General features: G+C 38.6%; 1 protein-coding gene and 1 non-coding gene across 2 annotated transcripts in view; one reads left to right on the top strand and one right to left on the bottom strand.

Moving 5' to 3' along the window:
- Window positions 1-274: 274 nt before the first annotated feature.
- The window catches only part of LOC143182556 (uncharacterized), a 34122-nt gene continuing 18704 nt past the window's right edge, over window positions 275-15692 (top strand). The window contains exons 1-2 of the mRNA XM_076383604.1: window positions 275-419; window positions 15383-15555. Coding sequence (XP_076239719.1) covers window positions 275-419; window positions 15383-15555 — 318 coding nt within the window. The remainder of the gene's footprint in view (window positions 420-15382; window positions 15556-15692) is intronic.
- Window positions 2292-2363, bottom strand: Trnae-cuc (transfer RNA glutamic acid (anticodon CUC)). Its single transcript has one exon. It is a non-coding gene; the product is annotated as a tRNA-Glu (tRNA).

The following is a 15692-nucleotide window of genomic DNA, read 5'->3' as shown; positions in this document are numbered from 1 at the left end:
TATTTTCATCCATTTAAGGAGGATTACAAGAATGGAAGTTTGACAGTTTAACAGAATTTAACTTCCGTATACTTCAATATTAAAGGAGAACTAGTATGTTCAGAACTTCCTAATCGATTAAGCACCTTACATTGAGTTTTGGTTTAATTATCATACAAGGTCCTTTATTACAATTTAAACATTCTTTTAAGTACTTGGTGATATTATGAGTAAAGATTGAATTATACACGCTAAATTAAGTGACTAAAAGATACAATTTTGTTTGTTGTCCAGGATGCAAACCGACCCAAGTGGAGGACCTGGTCTGGCTGTTGTAGCAGGGGATGTACTTGCTCTGCGAGGAACAGGACTCGCCGCTGCCGAAACATGGGCTCTCCTATGCCAGGCTGCCCAGGCCCTCCAGGACCTCTTCCTATCAAGTGAGAATTAATACATTTTAACATCGTACACTACAAAATCACTAAAATTCCAAAGTTGGAAGTTGCACAAGTTCCACACAAAACACTGAAACTATAATTATCAAACACAATAATTGACAGAATAATATAATATACAAATTTTGTGTATAGGGTCTCCAATGATGTCACTATCTCATTAAGCATGTGATAATCCAAAGATATTCTTCTTATCTTCATTCTTCCAAGGCCTTCTAACATTCTGACCGAATCAAGCAAGAATATTCCTCATCAATTTTCTTCTTCCACATCCATACATCTACTGTCAGACTAATTTTATCTACCAGCTATAGTTTCATCCATTCGCTAGCCACAGCGAGTCGCAACCAAAACAATAGACCAAAATTACCATTAAAAAAACCATTACATCTGCTGATTTCTGCATCCACGACCAAGAAGCTCATTACCACAAGAATAGCGAGCACGCTATCAAGATTAACAATATAATCAATTAGACAATCCACGATACTCCCCGTGGTCTTCCTCAGAATGCAAAACAAGGTAGATGGTGTAAGTAGCGTCGCAGATTACAATGCGACTCGGAGCGATGAATCAGTAGTATTAGCATGCATCTCGGCCAGTAAGCAGGCATTTCCTGCGTTCCCCTGTTCCGCCGTTTACTAAGCTTAAAGTCTATCATTATGTAGGCTGATAAATATCTATTAGTCGCGTGATAGATCGACGCACAACTGGCAGTCGCGGAAAGTGAGTCGAGTCCAGGGATGTGTGGGATCTTAAAAATGTTGGAATCCCAATACTTGAGATGGAATCCCGAAATTCGAGATGGGATGGGATCTCGAAGATTTCGGGATAACTCAAGATACCCAAGTTTCTCGAAATGTCAAGGATTCCCCAAAATATTAGAATTTTTCATTCCGGTGATCAAATTTTAAGAATTCTTTTTTTAAATCTTGAAACACTTTTTTTAACACCCCATATATTTCATTGAGCTTGTTCTAGAATCTCGAACTTCTTCAGAAATCCCGAACATTTTCAGGATCCCTAAGATTTCGAGATCTCGTCCCGATCCCCAAGAAAATTCCCCTACCGATCAGACATTTTCATAATCCTGCACATCCTTGGTCGAGACGTGGTAGGTGGAGTAGTAGATTGAATATTATCAGGGTTGCCACCCTGACCGGATCGATAACGCTAAATCTCAGGACAAAGGCCATTCGAGAGCGATGTTAAATCGCGCGATCACGCCGATTACGAATCAGGAAGTCGAAACGGCGGCCGAGCGACGTTAAATATTCAATAATCACAGGGCGTGGAGAAACGTGACCGTCAGGGTACCGTTGAATCTGCAACCGTTGCCCGCTGATGCATTCTGCGAGAAGAGGTGTCTACTTTCCAATTCTACTTTCCTAAGGTCAAAGTGTTCTCTTGGTGGCACTCTGGTTTATGGTGGCTGCAAATTCCCGCAAACGATCGAAGCGTACTCTGCTTGCAAGTATGTTGAATACGTTCTTAGGTGTGTAATGAAGTGTCTTGGGACTATTTATGCTGATAGTAATGGTTACGTGGTTTAGAGGTATCTTTAGTGGGAAAGATTAGCAGAATGGTGAAGGGGGATCAGAGACTTTATAAATTCATATTTATTGGCACTGTTGCTGTTGGGTTCAGATTAGGAAATTGGTCAATTTTTGAAGCAGGAAATTGTTTTATGTATTTTTTTAGATGGAGGGAATGGTGCATAATTTTCTTCTGGTGTATATTTGAATTATTTGAAAAATAAGGGTGGTAGATACATAAAATATGAGTGAAGATAGGTGTTTCTGGTTGCATTAGTTGATTTGGAATTGGGTTCTCAGTTTGGAAAAATGCAAAAAAGCATTCCGGTACCGGGAATCGAACCCGAGCCTCCTGGGTGAGAGCCAGGTATCCTAGCCACTAGACCATACCGGATTTGTTGCTCAGAAATATTCGTATAAAATGAAGGAGATACTATACTCAAATATTATTAAAAGTAATACTTAAATTATTAAGTGTTCATATGAATTGCAGGGTGTTATTCATGGACTCTGTCTGAATCAAACATAGCATTATTTATAACTACTAATATTTTGAAATAGTTAATTAAACAATTAATATTTATAATATGATTTAGTAATATTCAAAATGAACACTAACTGAATTCAATTTAATTGACAGACCGTTGTACAAGATATTTAAAAAAATTAAGTAAGTTAATTGTTATAATAAATTAAATTCAGTAGTTTTTATCAGCTGTATGTATTAATATCAGCATATTACAATCCTTATTCCATGGAAGTTATTTTAAAATTGTGACACCGACGCTCTGTCAAGTTGTATATTTAGCCTCGCATGGAATCAAGGAAGCACAGTGCAGAGTTTAAAATAACTCAGTGCTCCATTCAGAGAACGATCTCACTTGATACACATCCGAATCATCGAGAACACGAACTCTAATTTAAAACATTCTATTTCATAAATCACTATTTCAGAAATTCTGTATATTCTATAAACTCACAACTCTTTGCCTACTTTGTCAAAGTTGTAACTGAAAACAGTGAAAAAAATTCTGAAAAATGATGACAATAACGACAAATTTATATTCAAAGAAATACTACAGATAGAATACTGAGAATTCTCAAAGAATCACAAATTCTGCTAAAAATATAAAAAACTAAGAACCTCAGAAAGAAATGAGTCAATGCTCCACAAAAAAACTTAGAGATACAGTTTAAATAGATAACAGAATGTGAAACGACTACATGTGAGCACAGCGATGATACAATGTACTTAAAAGCATTGGCGCGTATGATTACGTGCTCCAATCGTGTACACGCGGTTCTTACTCGCGTGCACGGCTTAATAGACGTGTTTACAATCCCGGCAATCCGACATCCCTCTTTAGGTTCCCCTGAAATTGCCAGGAGGCATCCTGCATGCGAGCACGATGTCGTTCGCATAGCTGACTCACTAGGGTCGTACAGCGCGAGCTATTCTCTGCATACAGGCTCCTCGAGCTTAGAATGCCAAGGATTCGTCCTTGCATTCGGCCAGTGAGCGCGCGAAGATGACGTTCGAGGAATTATAGCGGCCTAGAAGCGTCGGGACGTTTGCTCCATATTCCTGTTCCGGTTGCCTCTCGGCTATCCTCGCGGGAATTTTGATTGCGATCCTTGGCTGATAGTGTATCACCGAGAAACATTTGTCGACATTGCTTGTAATGCTTTGACTTTGATTTTTGATCTTCTTCATGGTTTAATTTACTCGATTCCCAGATTTATTATTTGTAGATCGATCAGTAGGCTGTGAAAGTAGGGTGCATGGGAATTTTTGAGTTTAAAGATTTGTTAATAGTAGCTGAGTGTTGAGTGTCTCAGACCTAGCTGAAGATCGTTCAACCTTTCAAAAGCAACTTAATGTTCCTCCTTTTTCCCAAACGTAGTCGAGAGCTTCAAAAACTGAATTCATTAAAAATAACTTCATTAATATTGCAGCGTCTCGATCCAGTAAATCATCCTCGAAATGCATTCTGAAGAATTTGCAAGTCGAAGACCGCCTGAAACTTTTCAGCGACTGCTTTAAGTACACTCTCGCTAGCATACAGCGCGAGTAGTGTCTGTCACTCGTCACAGACGCGATGTTCCCTCGAATAAAAGTCTCCTCCCTCGTGGTGCATGGAATTCCTCGAATTAGATGCATTCAGAAATTCCGCGCGAGACGCCTTTGGATACGAGCTTAGCGTCGTGCGATGTTTAAGTACGACTTTAATAAAGTCTCTGGACACAATACGGTCGGCGAGGCGTCACCATTCGACGTCCCGTAAACATGGTCTCTGTATGTAAACCACGCATGGACGCGTACTTTAAAAATATCTCTGTTCGTTTCGCCATTCTTCGGACAAGACCATCTTGCCTCGAATCCTCCACGTTGTTGAATAATCAACGAAGTGCAGCGCTGACTCGTTATTATAGGATTCCACGTTAGGAGGGGAAGATTAAAAGTACTTTTCAAATTTCTGGGTTCTTTAAGACTGTACTTTCGTGGACGTTGATGAAGATTAATCTTCATTGGTTGCAGACAAATTTTATTATTAATTTCGATACCAGTTTTTCTTTTCTCTTGATGTACGTCTAATTACCTACAATATTTTCTTGTAGTAAATTTATCGCTATTCCTAATCCTCTCACTTTTCTCCATTCTTGTCATCGAGGAAATAATGACTTATCAACGTATAAATTGCTCTCAGGCAAATACTGTCTACTCTCTGTAAGTTCTAAAATCTCTCAAAAATTTACCTCGAATAAAATGTTTTTACTAACTCAAGAGAGGATCAGAACTATTCCTCTCGTTTGGAGTATCTCTGATGTAGGTCCAACGTGGTTATTCTTGCATCAGTTGCCCGTATCTATCATAAAATCAAAAGGGATCTGTTGTTCCCTTTTTCCTCCTGTTTTTCTTGCACGTTGGTAATTCCTGAGAAGAGGTTGCACAATCGCAGGAACGTCGAAAACGCGGCAATAACCTGGAGCTCTTCACACATCAGCGAATAGAGACACGCAAAGTTTGCACTCCCTGGCTGTAAAATACACGTTTCAGTATCTGATACCCATTACACTGTGCTCTGTAAACATTGTGAGGATCGTGGCAGCATGTAAGCGGAGTCAAGCTGCTCGATAGAGATGAAAAGGGTAGCAGCCACCGTAATCCCAACATATGAGCTCTCGTCGTAGTTAGCTGTTAACACTTCGTTGTCTATGTTTCGAGGAGCATAGAAGACCTTTTTAGGATTTGTTATCTACTGTCTATCGTACTTGCTCATTAGGAGATTTTTTATTATTAAGAAAGAATTATTAAGAGAATTTTATTCGTTTCTAGTGTATGGATATTCTTTATATTAAACATTAAAACTACAGTTGATATAGACACTGTGACTGCATCGTACCAGGTTTGGGTCGCTGTTTGTCTCGATTTTCTCTCATTAATAGAAATTAAAGTTGTCAGTGAGTATTATTCCAACGACTGAGGATCGATATACCTACCTGCTTATTTTGTTTAATTTTATAATCAACGAGATAGGCGAATTAAGCGTGCATACCAGATACAGGGATGCAGCTCGATGCAGGATGAGGAGCAATTTCAACGTAGTTAATCCCAGTAAATGTGAGCTGGTTTCCACTACGCCATATTCACATTTATTTTTTCGTACGTCTCCCGAAATGTGTATACTGAAATGATGTGTAAAAACTGAAAAATTAGGTGGAACTGTAAAAAATGAGAATTTTGTGGAATGTTACTTCTTTGCTCTTTTTAATTTTCTTTAATCGCAAAAACGCCACAAAATCACGAATCTATGTCACTCAGGAATATGTATATGGAAAGCACAGTAGAGTGACGACACAGTGTATCAATTTTTCCGATGAACATTTTCTCGTTCACTACGGTTGCATGAAATATCGGCTGTGCTAAGTGAATGAAAAAGTTTTCGCTTGGCGTTATCTCGATACAATATTTCGCACATATGAGACGTCGAAACTGACGGGCGTACAAAACGCAACAGACAAAAGAGAATGATGGAAACGTTTGCGTGACAAAAGGGCGGAGCTTGGTTAAAAATGTTCTTGGAAAATTCTCTGCACTTAAATAACTCAATCACTATTTTTCCTATATGACTAATTGATGTTTCTGAGAAAAGACAATCAATTATTAATTAAGAATAATCAACTACAGTTGTACTGTACAATCATTCCAAGAACAGATCCCTTAGGAGTTAGAAGGCATGCTTATGATCCTCGCCTTGTGCTCGATATCAGTGTCACTTCCTAACATGCCAATGAGTCGCGTAGTATTACGTGACTTGAAATTCGGATAAAAGAGAAATCAGTTTCAAAAGGAGACACACGCGCCAGGGATGATTCAACAGCCCCCCTCTGCCATTCGACATCTATTTCCGTTTTATTGATTATTCGTCATTTTTAGAGACTTGTGTGGCATGGAATTACTAATGAATATGACAAAGTATTTCTCTTATAGATAATCTGTTCATAGATGCCATAGATTTTCGTATTTTTCTAAACATAATTAAAATTAGAATTTCTTTCTTTCACAAATATTCTATTCTTCTTTAAAGTATTAAAAAATGAACGATGTTACTTTGCGATAATTATTTCCATATTTCAATACGAGGAAATTAAATACCTGTCTTTTGAGCATGTTTTTCCGTATCCGATATTTATTTTAACACGCTTAATGGGATTCGTTATTACCTATGTAGGTACACTGTAATAATTAATTCTGAAAGTAACCATTTCATGGCACGAGTAATAGGAAGCAAAAAATAGCAATTTAACTTCCATGTTTCAGAAACAGAAGTTTCAGCTTAACTCTTTGTACTGGGAGGTATATTTTATTTGACAGATATGTTGCATTCATTACCCTCCTTTTTCATATCGTATTTTATTAATTTGGAGTTGCAGTAAATATTAAGGTAGGACTCCGTATTTTAATTTGAAATTTGTTCAAACAAAGCTATAAAACTTTTCCTCCGGAAACTCGGTTCGTCTCCATACCTAGTTGGAGGATGAAGAGTTCTCAACCACAAATTAGTAGTAATCATGTTTCGATTCGGTGAACAATGCTCAACGATGTTAACTCGAATTCGCCACGTTACTCGTTGATTCGCCCATGCGAGGGACTTTGCGTTGCGCACTCAAGCACTGTTCTCGATCTCTCTTCATCTATCGAGCTGTATAACCAGTAGCGAATCCCAGTGCGTCTGGTGATTCCATCCCCAACCGTTAATTACCTCGAGATGCGCTCCTCTCGAATCCTACACCAAAGTAGCCCATTCAAAATCGTCTTTCTCATTCACGATCCTACCAGCATCCTATGGAATCTCTTCAGAGAAGAGTAGAGTTACTCGTGGGACGCTATAGTACAACACTTTTCTAATAATCAAATCATCCTACGAAACTATTTTTATCTGTATTTCACATTTTTGTGCAAAGTAGAAAATTGATACAATTGAACATTATTTAAAGAAGAAATTGAAGTTTTTTCTATTTAGATCTAATATCTGTATAAAATTCATCTTCCTCTAAAATTTCTCAGAGTCTTGCTATTAAGTATTCTCAGTCCTTTCTCAGTCCTAAATAAAAACCGTGGCACCATAAGGGAGAGAGCACAACCAAAAAAGTTAAAGGATGTCAGAATGCAAAGATAATATTACTCAACAATAATCTGCTCATGCATTCGTTAACCCTTGAATTATATATAAATTTATTCCTACACATATATTTCTATTTCAAAACCTGTCTGAAATTTGAACCCCAGTCTTGTTCGAGCCGCAGAAAAATTTGCAAGACGCAGGATGCATTCGGAGCAGCCGACTCGTCGCATTTCACACCCGATTTTAATCGTTGCTTTCTGCCGAACAATCGTCCCTCCCGTCAAAGCTTTTCCCATCCCTTTCGCCAAAGGGGTGTACGTACACACCCCCTCGGAGTGGTAGACGAAGGCGGAAGAGAGGTCGCAGGAGATGTGTGTAAAACGAGGCACATTTTACAGCGGTATGCCGCCAGCCAGGTGCCCTCATCTCGTTCAGCTCTTTGAGCTGGGGCTTTAGGGGTTGAGAGGACAGGGGTGAGCGACCCGTTCGCTCTTGGAGCAAGATAGTAGCCTAATGGCTTCTCGTCCTTATTTCGTCATTTACCCGTCCGCCTGGCCAGTCCGTGGCTAAATATTTACTCGCCGAGTAAAGTAGCAGTCAATGCTGGCCGTCACTCCCTAAGGGGATTTCTAATTTTCGCGTATTCTCTTTCGTTAGCAGAGACACGTCTGGTTTGTCGACCAGACGGCGTCGATAAAAGGCTCGCGTTGAATCAACCTTGACGTTCATTCGTCCCCCTTTTGACGCGATTATACGTCATGGAGAACTGATGGTAATTTGGGGATCGTGAACTTCGGTGATGAGGGTCGAAGTGTCCCTTTGGGAGAGTTTGCGGAAGATGGTTTCGAGGATCTCCGACTGGAGTGGATTTAACGTCAAGTGTATAGTCAATAGGAGTACGTCATTACGCACATTACGTTACAGGGAAGCTGTACGAAATTCTTGCGAACATTTCCTGGTGGATATAGACATGAAAGATGTTCTATGTCCTTGTAAAATACTCGCTTCTCAAGTTTGTCTGGAGATATGCTCTTATTGTTGGCTCTGCAATTGCATTGAAATTTCTTTGCATCGAAAATTCGTTTATACTAGTTCCAGCCTCTTTTCAGTAATTTCTTGCATAGTTTTCAAGTCAATAGATATTTCTTGATCATCTAAGCAACGAATTTGATTATTTTTTTACGTAGAACGCCTGTTTGCACAGTAGTTTGTTGTGTGCATTCCGTGCACTGGTTATACAATTTCACAGGCGAAACATGAGACTACCCTCAGAAGAAAGTTGCACACTCCGAGTGTTTCAAAGACCGCTGAAACAGCAGAACGTGGCGAGAAATGAATCTAGCAACTTCAGATTAATAATTCAAGTAAATTCCTCTTAATTTCTAGTCTAATTCCTGTCTTTCACTAAATGGCAATTTTTCCTCTGAATCGAAAGCCTTTTGAGGGACCCTGACAAATTGAAACACGTGACACGAAATACTTTTTGCGAACTTTCGTGTTAAAATTGGAGCAATTAGGTATGTTGAAAAGGGTAAGGTCTTGGGAAGCAACCGAAAAGCTGCTCGAAAGTGAAAAAATTTTTTAAATCGCCAGTGACATACTTTTGACTCTGCAGTGACTCTCGCAGTGTTGAAAAAATAGTACTCTAAATGAATCTAAGCGCAAACAAAGTGGTGTTAAGTATTCTTGGTCGGGAAACGAGATTACATTTTGAAAATAGAGAATGAAACTGGAGAACTCGTTTTTGACTACAGTTATTTTTTTTGAGCGAGGAAAACTTTTTTCAATACCTCTCATGCAGTCTTTTGGTATACATTGCACACAAATTGGACCTTTTTTTGGTTATTGTGGTTGAAAGAGTACTTTTTTTTATACACAGGGAGTGTTTTATATTTCCATAGCTAATTTCGCCCGTTTTTTAGTTGCTTCTGAAAAAGGCAGTACACTGCCAATAGATTTTTAGGCAGAATTGAAAAGTACATTTATTGTTTTGAAAATGAAGCGAAATATTTCAAAATGTGCTGAAAAGGAAAGAAAAGAATTTGTATGGAAATGACTTAGTATTGCGCGTTAACGGACGATTTTCCCAAGGAAGCATAAATTCTATCGACCACATAAATGCTATTAACAAATTCCTGACACTGACACGTCCCTTTTCGTTCGCGATGAAACGGAAGAAAAATTCGCCGATGGCGACGGTGCTTATTCTCAGGCCACTCGGCGACGAGCCAGCGTAGGATATCATTAGCATAATCGACCAAAACTTTGTAATCTTTCTTTCATCAATTTATAGTTGATAACGCCAAAAAACTACTTGGCTTTCAATCGCCGACGTTTTCGTGTAACTTGCAGATTTTACGTTGACTTAGGATAATTCAAGTAGCTGATGCCTTAAAAATTTTAATTCTGCTGCTTCTTATAGCTTTTTTGCTCCAGAGTGGCTGGATAAGAACATTGTTTATTCTACAAAAATATGTGTTCTATTGTGCGAAATATGGTAACAATGGTGAAGTATAAGCTGCATGAATTCCAATAAGTAAAAGTGTAGATTTCGCTTTCCAAGTGGCTACAATTTCATTTTGTAAGGGCAAGCGTGAAAATAACTGGAATTCCTCGAGCGCTTTTAATTTGCATAACTTTCCGCTGCACTGATCGCAGAGGTTCACGAGTGGGGACAATGTATATATCAATTATGAAATAATGTCAAGGTACGGGACATTGACGTAGAAGAAAGCCACCTAAATCATGCAAAATAATTTTTACATTTTTATTTCGTGTCTGTCACATGAAAATAATTTAAGAATTTCCCTAGAAATACCTCACATCTTTTTTAGAAATTTTTTTTAATCTTTGCATAAGATATATCAACAAGTTTTATTTAGTTTCCAGTATTAGTCAACATTCAGTAGAATTTCCTCTCAGTTATTCTACTAACCCAAAAATCGCGTGCTCCATTTTTAGAGCTTCGCTTCTTGAAGGAAGCCCTACCCACCGTAAACACGCCTTTATTATTCAACCTTCTGTCGGCTGCGAGTGCACGTCGGCCAACTAGAATGCCAAATTAGCCGTGAGGAACAATAGCCCTAGAGCGAGCACTAAATATGCTAAGCCTCCAGGGCCACGGTAGGGGTGACTCGAAGAGGGAGAAAACGATAGTTGGAGGGAGATTTCGAATGGTCAGTGGAGTAGGTAGCGTTTAATAGGACGGACAGGAACGGAGAGTTCTAGGAGACTATCCATCAATGTCCATGGTCTGTACATACTACACAGAGATATATCCTCATCTTTCTCTGCTCTGCCACCGTATTGTACAGGGTGAATCAAACGATTGGATCGCCTTAATTGCCTCCAATATTAATGAATTCGTTACAGTTCTTTAGTCTTTTTTGATATGTCTGACAGATCCACGAAAAAGCACCTTCTACCCATTAACTATTTTCATTTGGACAAATTTACTTTTATATAGAACAGTCATCTATCTTGATATTTATTATTTTCTGACATTCAGTACAGAATTGTGAAAAAATATAATTACATGCACATGTAATTGAAGGTGAACTTCAATTACGCGAATTGACCAGCCAGCGTAGTACATTTGCTGCACAGTGATTATATCGTTATAAAATTGCTCAGCTCAGAGGAAATTATATGTAATTCAATTCAAATCCTACGAGTTGAGTACAGTAGATTTTTTTTATATTTTACGTAGGTTTGTGTTTTTATGAAAATTATTCAGAAGACCGAAACATGTGATTCACCCTGTAGATTCGTAGAGAGAGGGTGGAGGAGCGATGTAGTAGTGAAATAGACGGCTGTGACGTCGGTATTGCAATGAATCTCGAAAACAATCTTGATGTCGTTTTTCGGTCGAGGGTTGCTACTCTTGTAATCGTGAGTAGGCAAAGTATCTCTTGACAAGATTTCATTAGAAATCTGGACAGAACTTGATTCGTTTAATTTATTTTTTATGTCTATTAATAGTTATCTTTTGAAAAAAATTGTAGTGTAATTATTCTTCATACATGTAGGTAATTATCAGCGTGTATTTTATTTACAAAAAGGAGGCAAGTTTCACAATATTATCAAATGTAAAATAGGAAACGCAGATTTCCAGATAGCTGCACTCGTTGCATTAATTCCTTTTTGATGCATGTGTTCTCCGCTGTTGCAAGGGTCTTGGGGATTTTAATCTCGGTGGTAGAATTTAACGAGCAACAGAACACCTCGCGAACTTTGAAAAGCGGTCGACGTGTCGTTTGTTTGCTGTTCTTCCTTTGAAAAGGTCGCACGTTTTGGTACTCTTTTGTAACCGTGGGTGCAGGGAATATGAAAATCTCGTGGAAGTCCTCCCGCGACCGAAAGAAAAAAGTAGCGAAAACATTGCGCTTCGATGTAAATCCGCGGGAATTGCGTGAATTTTTACATACCCAAGGAAATCAAGTAATGTTGCTCTCTTAGAATCATTGTGATCTTTAGCACACAATGAATAATTTATTACGATGCACACGATGAAAATTGTTCTCAGCTATGTTTATTAATAGATAATATAGTGATCATTAATCTTGAAAATCTTGGATCTAAAAAAAAAGCTGTTTCCACGGAAAATATGCAAAATAGTATTTGTGCTGCTTTTTGCTGCGTACGATTGAATTTTAGATGAGAACATATTTTATCGACCGTGAAAATAACATATTTCACCCCCAGGAAATTTTGCTTATATAACATTTTATAATAATACAGAGCAGTAAAGTTTCTAGTTAAGTGATAGAGTAAGTCGGCTGTTTGTTCAATGATTTAAAATATTACAAAAATTTAATCTGAATTATTGTATTCCAAATATCTGCTTCTGTGAATTAATACGTTTCGCAGCTGTTACAATGCATTCTCATCCTAACGCATCTCTCGCGTCACATTACGGTGCAATTAGTTTCGACTTGCTTCCGGTGCAAGGGAACTACTATTATATTTAGTTTTCGTTGTCGTATATTTACTTCTCAATTTTTACCACTAAATTTTAAATCACTGGACTTCATACATATAAATCTCCGTTAACGACTCGTAATGCTACTTCAATTTAATTATATTTTAATGCGGAAGACGCAAACATTATAATATTAAAGGAATCACTAAAATGGAAGGGAGACTTAAAGCGAGTTTAAAATGACGTTAAAAATTTACACACAAGAATTTCCTTCGTCATGGAGAACCACAAAAGTATAGTACATGATTACTACCATTGAACGATCTTCCAGCCATTAATTTCCTCTCTGAACTTTTTTGACAAATATAAAAAGTCTCTGTAAGTATCCATGAACGTCAAGTTGTGAAACTTGTTCCCAGAGCTGTGCTTTAATTTTCTTGGAATTTTTCAATCGCAAAAAGTAGCTTGAACGAACACCTAAATTAGTAGGTCAGGGAGAGGGTAACGACTGTTCCCCTTGTCAAGACGCTTCAACCGATCGTTAGGCTGTTAATGTCCGCAACACGCGCGAAATTAACGGCTGAATGGCAAATTATGGTGAACCTGCAGCAATGCTAAAGGACAAATGATATTCCCAGCTAGACTATTCGTTTAGTGGCTCAGTAGAAGCGAGGTGCATCCTCCGAGAACGACAGAGTGTCCTTTGCACCAATGAAGATGGACACTTGGCTTTATGGAAGCCTTTTGACGCTGAAATTCGCGTTTTGCTCATGTCGCGCGCAGAAATTCTCTAACATCCAATAACTATATTCCCTGGATGCCTAGAAATGTTTCGAACCATTTCAACTTGCTCCAACCTGCTGATATATTTCAAACAATCCGGATATACTAATTTCGAGGTAGTTACTGAATTGCTGGAATGAAATGTCGAATTTGTTACAGGGTACTAAGAGTTTCTAAAACTGTACCGTATTGTAGAATTTGACACACTTTGAAGTAGCCAAGATTTCATCTCTACTTGTTACGACGTACTAAACACTCTAGTCCTTACATGTTTCTTAAATTTAATTCTTAATAATGGAGTTTACGTTGCGTGGTCTGTTAATCTTCCATTTGTGCTTCGTCATGGAACGTAGTAAGAAAGAATAATTAAGCTAAGAGTGTAATCTAACATCAATTCACCTAATAGAGGCCTGTTTATCTAGCATCTACGAGAAGCCTTATCATCCTTTCACCATACAAGGAACATTGCAAGTGAAATATTCAACATCGATCACCAATCTCTAAACATATCTCCATTTCGATAGCAGCCTCTGCTAGATAGACGTGACGCAGTCAAATTGGATCCTAGAATGACGGAAATAGAGGCAGCAAATCGGAGGAACGAGATTACACTAGCTGCGATGAAGGATAAAATGGCTGGGAATGAAAACAGCCGAGGAAGATTCCCTTTTACCGCTTCTGCAGTTTTTCTTTGCGTCCTTCTCAACTTTGATCCATTTCCTCAGAGAAACTGATTCGATTCTGTTTTCTATCTCCATTGCTCGATGAATCGTTTTACTGGCTAAATGGCTGCTCCCGCCATATACTATAATAAACGATTCTGTGGCGTGTTGGCGGTTCAGGGTCGCGGTAAATAAAGCTGGCAATTTGCAAGGAAATTCCTCTTAGCCCTTTAGCAAACTCGAGATAAGCGCACCTGTGGCCGTGTCAGTTGGTCGAATTCTTCGAGGAATTAATTCTGAACAACCCAGGCTGTGGGTGCAACCCTGATTGTTATAGAAAGATATAGGAACTGTCTTCTCGTTTACTCATTTACACAATTTCAAACTCGGTTCTTGCTAAATAATATTAATCACGTGCAAATTGTTAATTTCAGTATTCAGTCTAATCTGTAAACAAGTTCCTTAAAAATAGTGTGTTTTCACAGACACAGCTTGAAATAAAATTAAGATTGGTTCGTTTGTGATAGGGATTTAGGGATAATTTAGGATAAAAAGGACCCATAGTGTCCCTGTAGCGTTTAGGGACTCTGCATGAGGATGGCTAGCGACTCGAAGTCACGTAGTCATAGAGTGCCTGCTGAGTGATAGTTCACAGACGTGAGAATGTTAGAGATGGCAGACAACCCCATGTTGCATTGCCTAGAGTACAAGGGTATTGTTCCTGGAGGATCTGACCATGGAGTGGGGAGGGTGAAAGTGTCTTGTGGTAGGAGGACTCTGACAGAGTGCATAGCACTTACTCTAGAATTGTCGAAGGGCAATCTCTCTGACGAATTTCTGGCAAGCTATTTGCTTTTAAATTATCAAAGATACCACAATTTGTCAAAGATACTTTCTGAACCAACATATGAAATTAATGTTGCATTCCCATGTGAGAAACACCATAGACCGATTATACTTTACAATATAATATCATTCGGTAACGTTTCTATTTACAATATCAGTTACAATTAAATATTAAGTTAATCGATGTGACAGCACGTAGTAAGTACAATTGACATACATACATGACTGTGGTGAGTGTCAGTTTGATCTAAGGGTTAGAGTAGAATGTAGTATAGAGTCTAATATAATGTCCAAGAATGTCTAAGGATACTCTCTTACACAGACTATTGAATATAGTGAAGAGAGGATAACAAGAGTCCTTAGATAATTACAAATAAGCCCGACAAATTTGCACTTTGATATACAAAGTGGAAACAGGAGTAACTAGCTGTGCTTATCAATGACGCAAGGCTAACAGAAGGTCGTGAAAAAATAGACATTTAACGAGCACTGCACTCGTTGCCCCGCGAATAAACAAACGTATTGCTTATAGGTGCTAACTAATAACTAACAGTTTCATTAAAATCTGTTTCAGATGGGGGTGTGGTGGGTGGTTCGAGGGCTGGGCCAGTGGTGACTCTTCACACGTTGGAGCTGACACCACGTGGTAGAGTTTTGCTGCAACTCGCACCACCAGAAACTGCTCGGGCTTATCTGCCGCCGGAATATCGACCGGGTCGCGTATATTCGGACACCGATTCAGAAAAGGTACGTGATTCTAATTACACGCCGCTTTAACTTCACGCCGAGTTAATTAGCGGGTCACGCGACTCGAGGAGCGAGAATTTCATGAAGTCTGAGGATCAACTCTCGATTGAAATTCAAATTGAAGAGGTTTACTGGCA

This window comes from Calliopsis andreniformis, chromosome 8 (genome assembly GCF_051401765.1).
Source record: "Calliopsis andreniformis isolate RMS-2024a chromosome 8, iyCalAndr_principal, whole genome shotgun sequence".
In the NCBI taxonomy this organism is placed as follows: Eukaryota; Metazoa; Arthropoda; class Insecta; order Hymenoptera; family Andrenidae; genus Calliopsis; species Calliopsis andreniformis.
This window is presented reverse-complemented; position numbering and strand designations above follow the sequence as displayed.